At 38.4% G+C, this 18975-nt stretch overlaps 2 protein-coding genes and 1 long non-coding RNA gene across 4 annotated transcripts; 2 read left to right on the forward strand and 1 right to left on the reverse strand.

The window, feature by feature from the left end:
- The first annotated feature begins 892 nt into the window (after nt 1-892).
- On the forward strand, nt 893-5910 carry LOC131322153 (probable calcium-binding protein CML49). The gene is made up of 4 exons (XM_058353360.1): nt 893-1465; nt 4770-4816; nt 4905-5099; nt 5458-5910. The coding sequence occupies exons 1-4, from the start codon at nt 982-984 to the stop codon at nt 5560-5562; spliced, it is 831 nt and encodes a 276-aa protein (XP_058209343.1). The 5' UTR covers nt 893-981; the 3' UTR covers nt 5563-5910.
- Nucleotides 5911-9288: 3378 nt separating this feature from the next.
- On the reverse strand, nt 9289-10338 carry LOC131322459 (uncharacterized). Of its 2 annotated transcripts, none has more exons than XR_009198846.1 (3): nt 10295-10325; nt 10017-10103; nt 9289-9429 (listed from the first exon to the last, which is right to left on the reverse strand). It is a non-coding gene; the product is annotated as an uncharacterized LOC131322459 (long non-coding RNA). The 2 variants fall into 2 exon arrangements; XR_009198847.1 differs by having other exon boundaries at nt 9296-9429; nt 9993-10103; nt 10295-10338.
- A 2174-nt stretch (nt 10339-12512) lies between these two features.
- LOC131322386 (eukaryotic translation initiation factor 3 subunit E) lies at nt 12513-18124 on the forward strand. Its single transcript, XM_058353695.1, has 8 exons — nt 12513-12895; nt 13807-13961; nt 14716-14943; nt 15022-15143; nt 16154-16373; nt 16822-16958; nt 17474-17611; nt 17721-18124. The coding sequence occupies exons 1-8, from the start codon at nt 12688-12690 to the stop codon at nt 17818-17820; spliced, it is 1308 nt and encodes a 435-aa protein (XP_058209678.1). The 5' UTR covers nt 12513-12687; the 3' UTR covers nt 17821-18124.
- Nucleotides 18125-18975: the final 851 nt, after the last annotated feature.

An 18975-nucleotide genomic window follows, 5' to 3' on the forward strand; every position in this document is an offset into this window, starting at 1 on the left:
TTTCAAAAATTTCACAATTTCCTTCTGTTACTAAAATTTGAAGGCGGAGAGAGTTAAATTTTTTTCGTTAAAGAAATTTAATTATTCTATCTAACAACTTGCTTCTTTATAGCATCTTTAGTCCTTGTATTTTTCAATAACTTAGTACTGAAATTTGTGTAAAACCTAAACTTCACAACAATCTTTGCTTCAAACTTTGATCAATTTGAGTTTTCCTTAAATCAATAGAAACTCAAATTTTTACAAGGCCATTTTCTCTCTCTCAAATTTAGATTTATATTATCAACGAATTATTGTCTAAATTTATGCTAAGATTTAAATTTACTAAATGAAGTTTTACTCAAATTGAGTAAAGACCAAAGATATGCTGCTTGGAGGACAAACCCTACCCTTTTAAACTGACACTTAGAGAAAAATTAATAATGTTAGGGACACAATACTCTAACACAACATCAATCACACCCGCCCACATGGTGCAAAATTGGTGGTTGCGAGGTAGTTTCAAAGTTGTTCTTCTATTATTCATCCAATGTTATTCAAGCGGATGTGGTTGGCGTTGCGGTGAACTATTGTGTCCATTGTATTATTGGATAAAAAAAATATTCATTGTTCCAATGAATTTTATTAAGGAAAATTTTAAAATCAGCTCATTAGGCTGACGATAGTAGGTGTGTAAATGTGTATTAAAGGATGTAAAAAGTGCACAAAAATACATATTTTTCTTATATTTTAGTGTGTTTATCGTCAGCCCAGTGGGCTGACAATAGAAAGACCGTTTTATTAAAGTCTATAAAAATTTGTTGAAATTTCCCACAAAGATGGCAGTTTCGTCATTTTCACAGAAGTCGAAATCCACCGTTATGTTCAGCGTAATCTTCTATATTAAAGGAATTTTTTTCTTCCAATCCAGAAGAGAATTCCCCTTTCCAGTTTCGACGATCAAAACCCTCTCTCTCTCTCTCTCTCTCTCTGAAAACAAAAATGTCTGGATATCCCTATAACAACCCACCACAAGGCTACGGTTACGGCGGCCCCCCGCCGTCCCAGCAACCCTACTCCTCCGCCCCATACGGCGCCCCACAACCACCCCCACCCACCCAAAACCCCTACGCACCCCCACCGTCATCCACCCCCTACGCCGCCCCATCCGCCCCCTACGCCCCCTCAGGACCCAAGCCCCCAAAGGACAAGCCCTACGGCGGCTCCCCCGCCGCAGGGTACCCTGCGCAGGCGCAGCCGTCCTACGGGAGCAGCAGCCCCTTCGCCTCGCTGGTGCCGTCAGCGTTCCCCCCCGGCACGGACCCGAGCATCATGGCGTGCTTCCAGATTGCGGACCGGGACGGGAGCGGATTGATCGACGACAAGGAGTTGCAGGGGGCCTTGTCGTCTTATAACCAGAGTTTTAGCCTCAGGACTGTTCATCTCCTCATGTATCTTTTTACCAACTCCAATAGCAGAAAAATTGGTCATCTCTCTCTCTCTCTCTCTCTCTCTCTACGTTTATTTATGTTGTCTACCCAGTCCCTACGGGTTTTGCCCCTGCTCTAGTTGGGCCCGCTCTGCTAGTGGATGGTGGGATTGCTCCAAAGTAGGGGTGCAAACGAGCCGAGCCAAGCTCTACAGTGTTCGAGCTCGGCTCTTTTGTTGAACGAGCCTAAAACTCGACCTCCTTAATGAGCCGAGCCTAAAAGTCTAAAACTGTCAAGCCTTGACAAGCCGAGCCACAAGTTGCTCTCGAGCAACTCAGTTCGTTTGCACCTCTAGTTCCAAGATTAGTTGAGATGCGTGTTGCCTGGACACTTGAGTTAGTGAGTTATCAAAAAAATTTATATATGTAATCTACATACATACCAGTATAGATGGTTATGATATTAGTCACATATGCGCATGTGTGAGCACGAGAGGATGCGGGTTCGTAAGCATAAAAGAGAAGTCTGAAAATATCTGGAACTACTAAAATTTGCAAGAGCGAAGATTGAGAGCAGGAGCAAAATGTTTTACTGAAGGATTATCCAATTATGTGACTTAGGTTATGATTAGGACTTTAAATCAGTCAACCTATTCTTTATGTAAGCAAATCATGCTTGAAGGTTGTTAAGTTGTCGAACCGAATTTGAATTGTCTAGTGCTTGACTTGGTATGGTTATGTTGCTCAGGAGATCATGTTAATCGAGCTCGGTTATGATGAGCTCAATTGAAGCTCGTTTGGATTCAAAAGGATTAGTTAACAATCGAGATTGAATATGATTTTGAAGCTCATTTAGTGTTCAAACTAAGCTTGAAAACCTACCAATTGGCTGAACCCAACTCAATTTACAGCCCTATATATGGTCTATGAAGTCATTGGATTTTGTAATTAGCAGTTCACAGTGGAGATCTTGGTTATAGGAGAGCGTCAAATAGCAGGTAAGAGCTGGTAATTATGTCTGTGTGTGGACTGAGTATGTTAGTGGCAAAACTCATGAGTATTTGCTAATTTTTGCTAGTTGGGAGCAAGAAAGGGAAGGGGAAAGAGCTAAGAGTGGTAATCGGGAAACTCTGCACCCGTGTAGGGTAGATGTACGTGGTAACTTCTTCTTATGTTTTTTGGGTCACGGCTATGAAGAGCAACAAGACAGAAAACGAGACAGCTGAAAGAAAAGGAGTCACCCAATCCCTGAGGAAGGGAAGGATCCCACAAGTAGCTCCTTCGTAGGCTTCAAAATAGTGTAGGGCCAAATTGGAAGAAGGCAACCCCTTTGTTTTGCTGAATTGGCCTCCTGATTCGCTGCCTAGTTGGGTGTTCTTGGAACATGCAGCACTGAAGCTTTGCTCAAACGATTGGCCAGCTGCCGGGACATCCTTTACATAAACCTTGAGTTTGCCAAGAAGCGCTGCATCTGTGAAGAGAATTGACCTCAATATGGAATCAAAGCCGAGGCTTCACCAATTTAGGGGAAGATCCTTGATAATTTCTAAACAGAATGCCTGAGATCCCCTGCTTGAGCTCAGAGTTGATGTTAAAGACAGCAAATTTACTTTAATAAATAGGAAATTGAGCTAGAAAGGATCAAGCCATCAGATAAAGCCAGAACATATTTCTGACTCTGCCTGTAAAGCCATTTTTGTTACAAGGGAAGGAGACTAGGTTGTTTCTTTCAGTTTGATTCTGTGCGAGTCATTTGGCTCGTGGAATATGGATTGGACTATTTCCCTGCAAATACGGTGTTGGGGACCATTTGTGTCGTGCAATGTCCATAAGTCATCATATGGTCCCGCATTCTTCCTTTGATATAGTAGAAGAAAACTTGCTATCTTAGACTTGGGGAAAATTAATCACTGCAATAATTGTGGCATGTTCACGTGGTTCTTTTTACAATGAGGCTGCATTAAAAAGGCATGGGTTGACCCGAATTGGCCTCCCACTTAGCGGATCACTATTCAGATAGCCTATCGCATTGGACAGTCGGATACCGTGTCAAACACAGTAAGAAGCATGTCCTATTGTTCTTTTAGATTTTGGAACTAGACAATCTTCAGAAACTTAGCAATGCACCTTTCCATCTATAAGACATACACGCAGTATATTATTTCTGGAAAAGAAAGTGATTGGGGATACAATGATAGAATCAAGTGTTCATGATCTTAGGTTATGAAATAGGAGTATACATTTTTAATGTGTATTCATCTTGTTGTGTCTTGCATTTTTTAGGGATTGACGTGTTTGTGTTTGTGCTACTTAGCTGGCGGATAACTGCTTTTCAATTGGTAGTCAAATACATACCACCTACCTTTGCATTACCATGCATCAGTTCGAATCTATTTCTGTATATATGAAGCACCATGTTTATTGACAGAATTTATTGTACTTAGTATTTTAGTTATACATAGGAAAATAGTGAGACTTAATATTCCTCATAAGCTATGTTATTTGCATATAATACACCAAGAATAAATTGGGTAATAATTGAATTGTCAAGCATACAGGAGATAAAACTCTAGACTATTACAAACCATAATAAGCTTCTACTTAGTTTTCTTATGGTATGGGTATGGTTTGATTGCAAGGAAGAAACCAATTTTTGCCCTTTTTTTTTTGGAATCATACAAAGAAACCATTTCATTCAATTATTTTGGGGTGCTACCAAAGTATCTTATTTTTCAATGCAAGGTTTGGTTTCCTTGTTTTAATGAAAATAACCAATGATAATTGATAAACAAAGACAGCTAATTGTCCAAGTTCTGAATGACTAATTCCACAGGTTCTTATCAATTGTGTTTGGACAATAACTACTCCGGTTGACTGGTTGACTGGAATTGACTCGATGGAGTTCTTTTGTATAGTCGAAATTTGCATTATTGGATGGGGGGCTCGCTAATAATGTATACTTTTGGATAAAGAACACACAAAAAGTGGGCAAAATGCAGTGTAGCACATGATTCATCCTGCTGGAAAGTAGGCCCCATTCCTAATGGATGCGCAGTGCTCCCAACATTGCATGATTGGAACTGTCTGGGAAAATTTGTAGGGCAATTTTTTATTTTTTGGACCCAACAATAGTTTGACTTGCTACTTGGGTTCTCTTTTTTATTTAGGTTTTTCAAAAACATTTTTGTAAAATTTGCTTTGTGTCATAAGTAGCTAACTGTTTTATTTCAAGGCAAAAATAAGCATATTGGTGATAGTTTTATGTCTGAATCCCCTTCAGTTTGTCTCTAGTGTTTTCAAGTTACTCGTCTTGTTTATGTGCTTATCTTTCTTTTCTGGGTGACTGAATGTTGGGAAACAGGGCCAAAGGAATTCACTGCTTTGTATTACAGTCTTCAGAACTGGAGGGTATGTTAAAAGATCTCCAAAATCTTGTTTTCAGAATGTTTTGTTTATATATCTCCTGATTATCTGAATATACATTTTGTTGTCATAGTCAATCTTTGAGAGATTCGATAGGGACCGCAGTGGCAGAATTGATACTGGAGAATTGCGGGAGGCGCTGTTGAGCCTAGGATTTGGGGTGTCACCGGTGGTTCTGGAATTGCTGGTCTCTAAGTTTGATAAAACGGGTGGACAGAACAGGGCCATCGAGTACGACAACTTCATCGAGTGTTGCCTCACTGTCAAGGTATGTTTTTAGTGAACTCAACACCATCATCCTTATTGGTGGTGTTTTTATTTTTGGATGGTTTTTGTATCATTGTTGTAATTTTGTCTTTTGACGTGGTCCACGTGGATATCTCATTGACATAAAAAGAGGCAATTCTTATGTCCTAAATATATATGGGTACCACATCCAGTTCTTTGAGTTGATACTTGTATATGATATTCATTTGCATGGTGGAGAAATTATTTGTACAACCCCATGATTTCGTGGGAGGGAAGAGTTGATACATATGTAGAAAAGTACTCATTTAAGTTCATCGGATATACCTCTTCCATTATGGTAGGTATGTGTTTGAGGGTGAATATTTGATCTTTTGCAGGGATTAACGGAGAAATTTAAGGAGAAGGACGCAATGTATTCAGGATCAGCGACTTTCACATACGAGTCTTTCATGCTTACTGTGTTGCCTTTCCTCATCGCGTAGGATGTGAAAAATTCGAAGAATGCTATGACCTGTCAAGGACTGCTGGTTTGGGGTTTGATCAATGTAATGCATTATAATGTATGTCGTTTAACTTTGAGCACTGGCAATAATTTGTGGGGTTAGCTTTGTACACTACTATGCCAACCCTTCCCCAAACCCCGTGATAGCTGTATGGCTCGTGAACTGGGTTTGCCTTTTTTTTTAGCTTGTTTACTAGGTATGTTAACTGGTGTTTGTTTCCCAATTCGCCTCTTGTTTGCTTTCTAAGGCTTCATTTTTTGCCATTTTGTACCGTAACACTTTTATTTTTAAGCAGGAAGTCGTATTAGTGTAGCGTTAATTTCTGTACGTTTTGGTTTCGTATTCCGTTCACGAGCTTTGTTGTATAGTTCAATCATTATGTTCAAGGCAATCTATCACTATATTGTTGCACCTTGGATACATTCAGGGCATTTTTTTTTCGTGTTTAGGGAATTCTATTCCACGCGCGGTTTAGGTTTTGAGGATTATGAATCGCATTTTATTAAAACGACCCAAAATTGTTTGTTTTGTGAGTGGAAGTGGGTGGTTACGGCTTACGAGGTTATGTGATGTTTGGTCGTGACACAAAATTATGTGACTAGAGGTTATACAAGTGTGTATTTTAAGACCGGGGATGATGGAATGAAGACAGTGAAATGGAGAGGATCCAACTGTTGACATTGGGTAATTTTTGGGCAGTTGATAATGCTAAAAACAATATTGTTCCTGCCAAAACTAAAAGTGTTTCTTCCTAAACATTAATTGTAGCTCCTCATAAAATTACTTATTTGTCCTTCTTACATCACTGACTTCTCAACATTATCTTTATTAAGTGAATTACCCCCTAAAGCTCTTCGGGGGTATTTTATCTTTGTTTTGAGGTTTTCAATTGCTCTGGTGATAAATCTTCGAAGCTTCAACGCTTCCCTTCCTAAGGTTGGCTCACCATTCGGATCTTTGCTTTATTTTAATCAATCAAATACATGTGGATTGTTTCTCAAAAAAATAAAAAATAAAAATTTGTACATGTGGATTTAAGGGCTGGTTTGGCCTAAAAATAAGCCAAATTAATCTTTGTCTCTATTCAAAAAAATTCCACATTTGTTTTTTTGGAGTCAAATTTTTTTTTTTAGATTATTGGTTCGTGTATACAAGAAGAATGTGAAAAAGTAAAAACTATGGAGTATTATAATTTAAAAAAAGTTCATTAAAGACAAAATAATTCAAAAGACTTTTTGGATTATTTTTTATCTTTCTTTACAAGAATATAATTTGGTTCATCAATTTTTAAAGCGGAGTGCTTTTGGTTGGATGGATAACTTGAGATAAATTTGTTATTTTTTTGCCGGATTAGAGAGAGAGAGAGAGAAGTTGGACAATTGGAAGTTTTTTTTTTTAATCTCCCAAACAACTTAATTCTCATTTACCCTTCTTATTTTCACGATTGTTATGACCTTCGAGCAAAGTATTTTTTCCACTTTCCAATCCATGAAAGAAAGATGCAATCTATCATACAACATGAGGTTCTTAACTACTTTCTTGAATTGGCCTTCACTAGTACCCTAGTCATTTTATTATTGCATAAATAAATTAGTGGAATATGGGATTCCATATAGCTGCGACGATTGTAGAACATAAACGAAATAGGAGTATTAGTTCTTTGTGTGTTTTCAGACACAACACAGGGGGTGATTAATTTGCAATGCTTGGCCCATTAGCTTAGCTATAGGAGAAGATTATTAAAATTACCTTCATTCTCCAAAGCCGCCAACCAACTTAATTTGAGTACACATTAAGGCTTCCAAAGTCTTCGGGTGAAGTTTATTACGACTTGGACTCACCACCCTACCATTAGTGCTAAAAGAGGACTCCGATGCAACAGTAGACACAGGCACGGCCAACACATCCCTAGCTATGGCTTGCAAAACAGGATACTTTAAACCATTAGACTTTCACCATGCCAATATATCAAAATCATCACACATTGGGAACTGCTCCTTCTCCAAATAACGATCTAATTCTGACTTTACATGCAAAGTTTTGGTTCTCTTTTGTTGATCAAGATAATCGGAAAGAGAAGTCCTATCCCTCAAATAGGTAGAGGGCGGTGCCTTGCTTGAAGATTCACTACGGTCCTTGCTTGAAGATTTACCTTGGTACAACGTAAGCAAGTCATAACACCTTCTTCGAATGTCCTCCGCCATCCCAACACCATGGTCTCCATAAATTCTTTTATAGTAGTACTCAATCAAGGACATCTTGAACCTTGGGTCCAGCACAACTGCGACTGCCAAAAATCCATGCGTATTATCCCAATACTTGTCATATTTCTCAAGCATATTTAAGGCCATTTCCTCCACTACATAAATCCCACAACAGACCCACTCTGACAATCTAACTTTAATATCACACACATCTGGAAAAAATAAATTGGAAGTAGGATAGGTAGTCCCACTAAATAACAAAGTGACCTTGTAGAATATTTCCAATCTCTCACATATATCTTCAGCCAAGTTCCAATCATCATCATTTGGGCAACTTTTATATTGGGGATCCTTGAGTTTTAACCGACCAAAAGCATTCCTATATTTTATGGCAGTTTGAAGCATCAAAAAGGTGGAATTCCACCTTGTAGGACAATCAAGGGACAAATTTTTACCATAAGTAATTCCTAATTGGCGAGCTGCACCTTCAAATGTCTCCTCTCTCTTTTGAGTTGCTGTCCAATAAGCAACACTATCCCTAACCTTCACAATGGAAGACTTAATGACATCCAAACCATCTTTTACAATCAAGTTAAGAATGTGGGCAGCACATCGCACATGAAATAAACTCTTACACCTTATATGATCACCTCCAAGTTTTTCTAACAACAAATCAATCATTGCATCATTGGTAGTACAATTATCAACGGTCAAAGTAGACAATTTTCTATCAATATTTCACTCCAAAAAGGTATCCATCAACACTTGACACAATGCTTCCGCCGTGTGTGGACATGGCACATACACGAACCTAAATAAAATAGTTACTATTCAGTATGAATGTACAATAACAATAACAACACTCAACTTGCATAAAATTAAACTTGCATAAAATTAAAATTACCTTAGAATGCGGCTTTGTAACTTCCAAGAATCATCGATGATGTGCGCCGTGATAACCATGAACCCCCTTTTCTTACTGATAGATGTCCACATATCCGTAGTCAAGGAAACTCTACTTTTGTTTCTTTCAATAAGCCTCATTGTCTTCACCTTCTCAACATCATATATTTTAAAAATGTCCCTCTTTATAGTGTTTCGAGAAATCACATGAAAGGCAGGTTGTAAAGCATGGCAAAATCTCCTAAACCCAGCGTGTTCCACCATGCTTAGAGGGTACTCATGCATTATTATCATGTAAGCTAGTTGTTTCCTGGCAACTTCTGGATCATAGTTATATGATTGAATGTTGGCCTTTTTGCCCTCCCCCATCAAAAGACTAGGTGTTATAAACTTCTGCTTGCTATCAATTGCTTTTTTCATGTAACAAGAGCTAGTATGATCTTTCAAATGTGTTGTTCCACTCTTACCATCCCCAACAAACTTTCTTTTACAATACAAGCACCTTGCTTTTTCTACACCAGTGTCCTTGATTGTTATTTTCTGAAAATGCTCCCAAACTGTACTCCTACATTTAGCTTTTGACAATATTTTATCACCATCAGAAGTATACCCAAGATCTTTTGGTTCATTTGTAGGGAGATTTGACTCAGTTTCTGCTTGTGAACTATCAAGTGTTGGTAATTGTGCCTCATTCGATTCAATTTCAGTTGACGTAGAGTTACTTTCCCAACTAGGCACACTACATATTAAAAAACATAAAAGATTTTATAAACATAAGATCACAAGAGCTCACACACACTCACAATAAAAAGATGATGCACTTAATTTATGACAAATGACTAAAAAATGGGCAAAATTTTCATTTTGTTCAGGGTATTCTGGATGCATCAATTCTTTGTCTCCTACATATTCCAGTAGCCCTATAGGTGGCCCCTAAAAAGAGATCAACTGCTTCATGCAATTATTAACAACATTTTATGGAGGATTATCCAACAAAATCGTATCCATCACCAACTCAAATTCCAGAAAGAAACACACTTGAAAATGCTAATAATAATAGCAAATACAATGAATTTCAAAAGGTATTATTGTGCATGCAAAGTCGCAATTCAATGATCAGATTCAGTCATAACAGTCAAACTATATTTTGAATTTAAGGACTTGGACAATTCGACACATCAATTGTTAAAGAAACAATCCTTTTTAGAATCACCATGCTTTTTTATAACTTCGACTGTGAGATATATTGACTTAGCAGGCTTGACACTTCAAAAAAACCAAATAGATCAATGAACCAGTTACCTGTTTCGTGACCATTCGGTTTACCTTGACGAGCGTACGGTTGGTCTGGTTGGAGTCGGAGATCTCGAGCGAGGAGGGGGCATCGCCATTAAGAAATAACCCCTAACAAATCTCTCTCTCTCTTGAGAGAGAGATTAGTAGATTACAGAATGCAAATAGATCGAGAGAGAAAAAAGAGAGAGAACGAGAGAGAGAGAGAGAGAGAGAGAGAGAGAGAGAAAGAGAGAGATTTTACCCTGGTCGACTGTTGACACTCGACAGAGAGAACAAGAGAGAGAGAAAGAGAGTTTACCCTGGTCGACACTCGACGTCGACTGGGGAGGGAGATTGTCGAGGTGGACGGTGGGAACTGGGAAGTCGGCAGAGCACACAGTAGCAGTCGAGCTGGGGGGCGTGGGGCTGGGTGTGTGTAATATAACCCTAACAGGTAATAAGAGGTATTTATACTCGGGCATTCGGGGTGGATCGGAGCGGATCGGATACGGATCGGGGATCGGATTCGGAGCGGATCGGATCGGATACAAACTTACATCCGAATCCGATCCGAACTCCGAAAAAATCCCCGAATATCCGATCCGTTCGAAGCGGATAATAGATCGAATTCGGATGGATCGGCCGAGATGGCCATCCCTACCCATCAAGCGCCAACAAAGGATGGCAGTAATTGAAACCTTTGATACACGCATCAAATGCTACAAAAATCCTTCTAAAACAATTAGTTTTGTCACAATACTCAACATCAATAACACTTCCTGGGTTTTTCTCCTTCGCTACCTCATCATACCACCTCAGTAGGTCAAAAGATAATGCATAATCTCCATACAGCTCATCACCTGCCTTCTCAACCCCAAACCAAGCATGGTGATAACTGATTTTACTCCCATAATACTTCTCAAAAAACTTCACTGCTTCTATTGGTGCAAGTTTGTCTTAGTTCGAACTTCCTCCCTAATCTGTTTAGCAACCAACTTTGAACTCATCCGAGGATTCTTCGAACTAGCAAAAACACCAACACAACTGTGATTCTTCTCAAACTCCCTAATACAAAAGAAACCGTTAGATCTCTCAATGGTTGCATGAATAAACCATTGACAACCAGATTCTGTATGTTTTTTTGAACATTCCGTCGTTACTCTAGTCTTGTCATTCTTCAAAAACTTATATACAAATCCGACTTCAATAGTATACATTGCCAGACAATCCCTAAATTCTTTTACTCTGCCTCTACTCTTGGCCAACATGAGTAATCAACTTAGCCCAACCAGCAGAAAGACGGACAGTCTCGTGGTGCTGACAAAACTTCTCAAGTGGATCTTCTTCTACTTCATGCATAGTACTACTTTGACCGACTTCAAAACTTCTTCGACATTCAATACTTTCAACAACAATACTCCGATTATTATGATCAGCACAAGAAGAAAGCACTTCAGCAACTACATCAATACAACTAACCCCATACGCACTAGCCAATGCGAACATATTTACAAAATCATCATCATTATTGAGATTGCAATTGTCATGTCCACCTACAGCATACAAAAGCTGAAAACTAGAGATTTCCAAATTTGACCATTTCTTAACCAGACTACGGACAACATCGTCAAAGCAGAAATCTCTTCTAACTGATACGACAAGAGTTTTTGAACCATATTTGCACAAAAGAACAATAAAAGATTCCATACTAGAAATTTAACACCCTCTGCAAGCAAAAAATGTAAACAAATATCATTATCTGTCCTATTAATCTGCTCCAAAAAATGTAAACAAATATCATTATCTGTCCTATTAATCTGCTCCAAAAAAAATGAAAAACAAAATATCATTGTCGACATCGATCTGTTCTATCCATTCAGTCCACAAACCGCACAAATGCACACACACTCAAAAGCTGACTTGTAAACTGGATTATCAAATAAACAAGAGAGAGAGAGAGAGAAAGAGAGAGAGAGAGAGACCTTCAAATCGTAGTGAAAAATCTTCGTCAGATCACAGTGAGAAACCTTCGGCTGCAATTCAAACCTTTCAATCGCAGTGAGAAATCTTCGTCAGATCACAGTGAAAAACCTTCGTCAGCAATTCAAACCTAAATCTCCAAACCAAACAAGAGAGAGAGAGAGAGAGAGAGCGAGCGAGCTCAGTAATTGAAACCATGAGAGCGAGAGAGAGGAAGCATTGATTGTGAATTTGGTCGTCCCCAAATTCACGACGGTAATGACAGTAAGAAGAGTTCTCTTCTCAGAGTTTAAATCTGGCTTTTATATACTAAGGGTAGTTTGGTCCGTTAATGGACCTAAATAGAAGTTAGTATCATGGATCCGCAGCCTGTTAAAAGAATTATCCGGACTAGAAGGCCCAATAAGTCTAGACTGTGGACTCTAGCCCAATTTATTTTTGAAAATATTTTCAAGTGTCAACCGAACACTGAAAAATAAAAATTTAAAATTTATTTTCTGAAAAAATATTTTAGGAGCCTAATTAGTCCCTATTTTGCTATCCACAAACCGGAACTCAATTCGCTCCAAAACAGCAGATAGGCAATCCCCTCAGGAATAAGTGAATTCTCTCGTTTTTTCTTATTCCGGATTCCCGTCTCCAAAACCAAACACACACTTCATTATTCTTTCCCCGTCCTCTCTTTATCTTCCTCCAGTCTCTCTAGGGTTTCATTCTCTCTCTAACTCTAGCAGCGGCGGCCATGGCGAACTACGACCTTACTCCTCGCATCGCCCCGAATCTGGACCGTCACCTGGTCTTCCCCATACTCGAGTTCCTCCAGGAGCGCCAGCTGTACGCCGACGAAGACATACTCAAGGCCAAGATCGAGCTCCTCAACAACACCAACATGGTCGACTACGCCATGGACATCCACAAGTCTCTCTACCACACCGAAGAGGTCCCTCAAGGTCTCTCTCTCTCTAGATGTACTGATGGTTATGCGTGTTCATGAATCTACCTTCATATGTACGTTTTGAGTATGAAGGGGTTTTCTAGGGTTGTATATTTACTTGATTCTGCTGGGGTTGATGTGGCTTACTTGGACAGCGAGGAATCGGACATATTTTGACGGGACACGATGCCGTTGCTTGAAATTTTCCTTTCTAGTTTGTTTAGTTGGTAGCCATTGATAAATTTTTAGACATGTTAGGTATTTAGAGCAGTGTATAGTCTTTTTTTTGTTTGTTTTAATGATTGGTCTTGGCCTTTTCATTTTTCCGCTTTCTTTTTGTACACGGGTGGCATCCCCTTGATGAATTATAAATTTGTTACTTATAAAAGAGATATGTTTACTAGGCTAGCGAGCCAGCTTTGAGAATTGAGGTGTATGGCTGGTGTTGCTTCTTTCGAAGCCGTAACACCTTTTAGTGGCCCAAGCCTCAGTGTAGTATGGATTGGAAGGGACAGTCCTGTTGGAGAATGTTGTAATCATCGAAAAAATTCCAGGTCGATCGGGTGTAAAATGTAGCCACATGATTTTGTCATTTTCGATTTGAATTATTTTTTCAAAAATCGCATCTCTTATCCAATTTTTATTTGAGGGAACCGATATGTCAAGTCATGGAGCTACAATTATCAACTTGATCTATTTTGTGTGGGTGAATGATCTACCCACGAAAACAGAAATGGAGGGATCAAGTCATCAAAATTCGACCCATTTTGGACTCTTAACAGCACCGCACAGTCCATTGCTGGAATGGTGAAAAGCCAGTCTGGTGTATTGATACACGTGTGTGTATGTCGATATGTATGTTTTGTGTAGGAATGGTGCTTTATGTGTTCTGTAGGGTTTTGAGTTTCTTTGTACTGTGTGTTGCAGAGATGGTGGAGAGGAGGGTGGAAGTGGTAGCAAGGTTGAAGGCACTAGAGGAGGCAGCTGCCCCGTTGGTTACTTTTTTACAGAATCCAAATGCGGTTGGGGAGTTGAGGGCTGAGAAGCAGTATAATCTTCAGATGCTGAGTGAACGGTACCAGGTTTGTACTTTTGATTTGACTCTACTGAATTAGCTTGTTTATTTGTTTCTTTCTACTTTTCCAGGGGAGAAAAGATAGCAATATTGTTGTTAAATCATGCATAAAAACAGTGTGGTATAGAAATCTGAAAATATTGTGAGTAATATAAATTCTAGAGATAGACGATATAATACAGATTACAAGAATGTGAGTTATGTCTATTTATAAGGGATTACCGGACTGGTAATAGGTTAGAATTGAACAAACTTTGGTTGTACGAGAATGATTAAAAGCAAGCTATTAAAATTGAAGAACTTTAAAGTTTAAAGAGCAATGTGGCTGGGAATAGGTTAGAAGTTGTGAACTTTGGTGGTTGTGTCAGTTGCAAGTTGAGGGTAAAAACCATCTATGTCAAGTCTGAGTGTCTGACCTTCATAAACATCTTCTGCATATGAATGCTTCTATAGTTGCTGTATATCGATTCGTTTTCTTCTACATAGTTTTGTGGCCAGTTCTTTTTCACTTGTTTTGTTCTTGTACTGATGCTGTAATCGGGCTTTTCGCTTTGCCCTATCTTTGTTTGTTGGGGGCTCTTCATTGCCTAGCTTTGTACAGGGTTTGGATCTACCCTTTTTTATGCTTCTTAATACATTTCCTTATGAAGAAAACACAAACGTATTTAGGGATCCTTCACTTCTCCCTTTGTCAGTATGCTGTCATTATTGCAGATACCTATGCTCTTGTTCTAAGCTTACTAAAATATAATTTCTTTCAGATTGGTCCAGAGCAGATAGAGGCATTATATCAGTATGCTAAGTTCCAGTTTGAATGTGGGAACTATTCTGGTGCAGCAGATTATTTGTATCAGTATAGGGGCTTGTGCACAAACAGTGAGAGGAGTCTGAGTGCATTATGGGGAAAGCTAGCAGCTGAGATATTGATGCAGAACTGGGATGTCGCTCTTGAAGAATTGAACCGGCTGAAGGAAATTATTGACTCAAAGGTTTCCATCCTGCATGAACTGACCTGAATTCCTTGTTTGAAATGCTTTTTTGATGGCAAGTCTTTATTTTTTATGCAGAGTTTTGCATCTCCTCTGAATCAAGTCCAAAGCAGAATATGGCTAATGCATTGGAGTCTTTACATCTTTTTCAATCATGACAATGGCAGAACGCAAATTATCGATCTCTTCAATCAGGACAAGTATGGTGTCTGAAATATTGCTCCTCTCTAGATTCTTTTTTCCATTGTTAGTGCTTGTTATTTGAAGACAATTTCTCCTGGTGTCAATTATACCTAGGGATGAAGATGCACATAGAAAAACTGGGGAACTGCTAGGATCTTCCCCTAATTTGATTGGTTGGATGCATCATAATGGGGGTGGGATGGTATGGGAAAAGAAGCTTACCCTGCATTATGGTGGGTGAGGCAACAGGTGTGATAACCTAGTGCGCAATGTAACGTGCTACAGAAAAGGAGAACAAAAGATTAGGCATGGTGGATTTAGTTAATATAATCAAGATAGAAAAGAAAAAAAATCAAAGGAAATAGTCAAATAAAATATGTTCAATTTATAATCTATTGAATTGCTTTCTTTACATTTTTTTTTCTTTGTTAGCTTAGTTATGTGAAGACAATTACTCTTGCATCCTTGTACTCCTAGGCAGTATAAAGTCTGATCGAGCATGCTACGGATAATTGTAAATCTGTAACAAAGAGTAAATCTGTAAGTCCATAAGCACATTTGGTCTTATTGTGAAAACCCCTTGATTAGTTCTTTATGCTCTCTTTTTTATAGCTCAATGCCACTTATTTGGTTGACCTATGTACAAGAAGCAAAATTTTGGAGCAACACTATTTGCTGTTGTTGAGCATTGTTGTTTTCATTGAGTTTCCTGCATCACAACCCAACCTCTTACCTTGACGACAAATTAGTCAAAGTCTTCCCCTGTAGTGCATCATTTTGATTTGTGATGGTTTAATTTACAACTCTGGTGGCCCTTATTACTTTTTCATACACTAGCAAACACAGGAATTGTAAGTAAAAAACTATTACCAGTTATTTTTAATAGCGCTCCAATCAGTTCACAGTTCTGCTCGGCGTACGCTTGCTGCTTTCTCGTATTTCACAAAGTTTAGTTATTGATGCAGCTTTATCAATTTCGGTTGTCATCTATTAGTGTTTGAGATTATTAACAATTATATTCTTCCAGGTATCTAAATGCCATCCAGACAAATGCTCCTCATCTTTTACGTTACCTAGCAACTTCCTTTATTGTCAACAAAAGGAGAAGACCTCAATTTAAAGATTTTATAAAGGTCATCCAGCAAGAGCAGTATTCCCATGAAGATCCCATCACGGAGTTTTTGGCATGTATATATGTCAATTATGATTTTGACGCGGCCCAAAAAAAGATGAGAGAGTGCGAAGAAGTAAGCTCCTTTTTCCTTGTAGAGTTCTTTTTTTATTGTTCAATGTTGGCTGTTAAATATTCTTTATTGTTTCAGTTATCTTGTGCAGCAGCTATACCATTCACATGGCATAGGGCTGACCAAGTAATTGGAGGCAAAAACATAAGATAATTAGATTGAAAATTCAAACTTCTTTTGGAACTAAACTTCCTAAAGCTTGACGCCTCTGGAGAAAAGAAAAAAAAAAGTGGGGTGTTAAGCACTCTTCCTCCTTGATCCCGTTTGGTTCCTATTTGTTTGGAGCTAATGCTTCTGCTGTTCTAAGCAATGAGTATCTGGTGTTCTCAACATATGGTCATACGGTTTTAGTTGCAAATTTGTGATGAAATTTTGGTTCGTCGCGTTTGTTGACTTTCTGTTGCGTTTCCTGTAATGTCTAGTGCTTGTTGAACATGGACTTATAATTCAGGTAATATTGAATGACCCGTTCCTTGGCAAACGAGTGGAAGAAGGCAACTTTGTACCATTGAGGGATGAGTTCCTTGAAAATGCACGTCTTTTTATCTTTGAGACTTACTGCCGAATACATCAGCGCATTGACATGGGGTATGTATTGTTTATGTAGTGGCATACCTTTGGTTCAGTTACAAACATTCTAATCCTTCTTGTCTTTTTCTGTCTTTTTCCGAATCTTGTTTCTTTTTGTTTGAAAGATGTGCAATATTGAGGATATGGACCACTTTTGAGAATCCCAAATTGAACATTTGAGAATATGTTAATGCTTTATTCGACTAGTACTTCGGAATGGTACAAAATTGAACTTCAACTTTTTCGTATTGGGTTGTTTCCGGAGAGACCTCTGAGCATGATTGTTGGAAGCGAACATCCACTGTGTGTGTGACTGTCCCATATTCCCTTTCATTTCTGGAATGAAACTGTCTATTGAGCATAAATGTTTTTGGGCTGTTTCGCAAATAACATTTTTAGACCAAGTTTCTTGCAATCCATCCGGAATTCCATTTTCCGAAGATTAATTCATTTATCTGGGTGGTATTGGATTTCAATGTGCTTTAATTACTTGTGATCCTTCATTTTGAATTTTATTCTCTCTTTCTTGGCAGGGTGCTTGCAGAAAAACTAAATTTGAACTATGATGAGGCTGAAAGATGGATTGTGAATCTTATTCGAACCTCGAAGCTAGATGCTAAGATTGATTCAAAGTCGGGAACTGTTGTCATGGAACCTAATCATCCTAATGTGTAAGTCGTTACTTCATTTACTTCCTGACCACCTTTTTCATTGCCCTCCTCCTTTTTTTTTTTAATTTTTAATATATGTTTCCAACCTAGACTTTTGTTTTGGGTTCAGGTATGAGCAGCTTATTGACCACACCAAAGCTATGTCAGGACGCACTTACAAGCTAGTTAGTCAACTTCTAGAACAAGCTCAGGCACAACCTACTCGATAGATTTTGGCAGCACTTCTGTGCGCACCTTTCGGATGGAGATCCAAACACACATCCCTTGGGGAAGAGGGCGGGTCTCGCTACGCGTGGGATGGTGTGCATGTATCTTGTTTCTGTAGTTTCGGCATTAAAACGAGATTTCTAGAAATCGCTTCTGTGGTGGGGGGCAGAGAGTCAAATCTAGGGCTAGTCTCCTTTCTTTTCTTTTCTTTTTCTCTCTGCTGAGAGATGGACCTTCTTTATATTATTTGGACTTCTTCAGATTTGGGGTTCTATTGTATGCTAAGCAAATTGGAATTTTTGCCCATCCATGTTTTGTTGTGTATTCTTCTTTAAGTTCGTTGTTTTGCTCGGTCTTTCCCTTCTGGCACCATTTAAGTTTTTTAGTTATTTCGTGGAATTGATGAAAAGCATTGGTGTAAATGACTTTTTCGCCAATGCCACCATCTGCATTCCCACGGCCGTCCAGCATATGCTGTCTTCCGTACGGTAAACTTGAAAATTGGTATAATTTGTTTAGCCGAAAATCATCCCAAGTACTCTGCTATTCTTTATTTAGAGTTCAATATTTTATTTTGGATTGTTCCTTAATAAATGTCAATTTTGTAAAATGGGTGCATTTTTCATTTTACTTCTAAAAGTAAATTTTATTTTAAAAAATTAGTGAGTAAATATATATTGATGATGTCTCTCCATAGAGAATAAGTAGAGAAAAGAGATATGAGTATATGCAAGTTAAACATATTAAAATATATGTAAGTAATCTAACTAATCTAATGAATACCGCTATCGTTATTGTCTCCCTATGTGGAAAACATCCAATAAGAAGTAAATTTTTTGTAAATGCTAGGAAAAAAAAGTGCTCTCATATATAATCTACAATAGCAGAACAGAACTTACCAAAAAAATAAAAACCTTTATGCGAGATGAAACAGCTCCTGATAAAGCATTTTCGAAACTATAAACCAAATTACAGTTAACCAGAAAGCTCTTTTCTGCATATATTTATTTTTTTGATAGAATAACAAGCAGGTCACCGAAAGAAAATTTCCAAACTCGACGAGGGAGTATATCTTTATGCGAGATGAAACAGCCCCTGAGAAAGCATTTTCGAAACTATAAACCAAATTACAGTTATCTTTTCTGCATATATTTATC

The sequence above is a fragment of the Rhododendron vialii genome, chromosome 4a (assembly GCF_030253575.1).
Source record: "Rhododendron vialii isolate Sample 1 chromosome 4a, ASM3025357v1".
NCBI lineage: Eukaryota > Viridiplantae > Streptophyta > Magnoliopsida > Ericales > Ericaceae > Rhododendron > Rhododendron vialii.

Coding starts and splice junctions, on each gene's coding strand:
- LOC131322153 (XM_058353360.1), top strand. CDS start 982: ATGTCTGGATATCCCTATAACAACCCACCACAAGGCTACGGTTACGGC. Junction 1,466..4,769: donor CTCCAATAGCAGAAAAATTG/GTCATCTCTCTC, acceptor GTTGGGAAACAG/GGCCAAAGGAATTCACTGCT. Junction 5,100..5,457: donor AGTGTTGCCTCACTGTCAAG/GTATGTTTTTAG, acceptor GATCTTTTGCAG/GGATTAACGGAGAAATTTAA.
- LOC131322386 (XM_058353695.1), top strand. CDS start 12,688: ATGGCGAACTACGACCTTACTCCTCGCATCGCCCCGAATCTGGACCGT. Junction 13,962..14,715: donor TGCTGAGTGAACGGTACCAG/GTTTGTACTTTT, acceptor AATTTCTTTCAG/ATTGGTCCAGAGCAGATAGA. Junction 16,959..17,473: donor CATCAGCGCATTGACATGGG/GTATGTATTGTT, acceptor CTTTCTTGGCAG/GGTGCTTGCAGAAAAACTAA.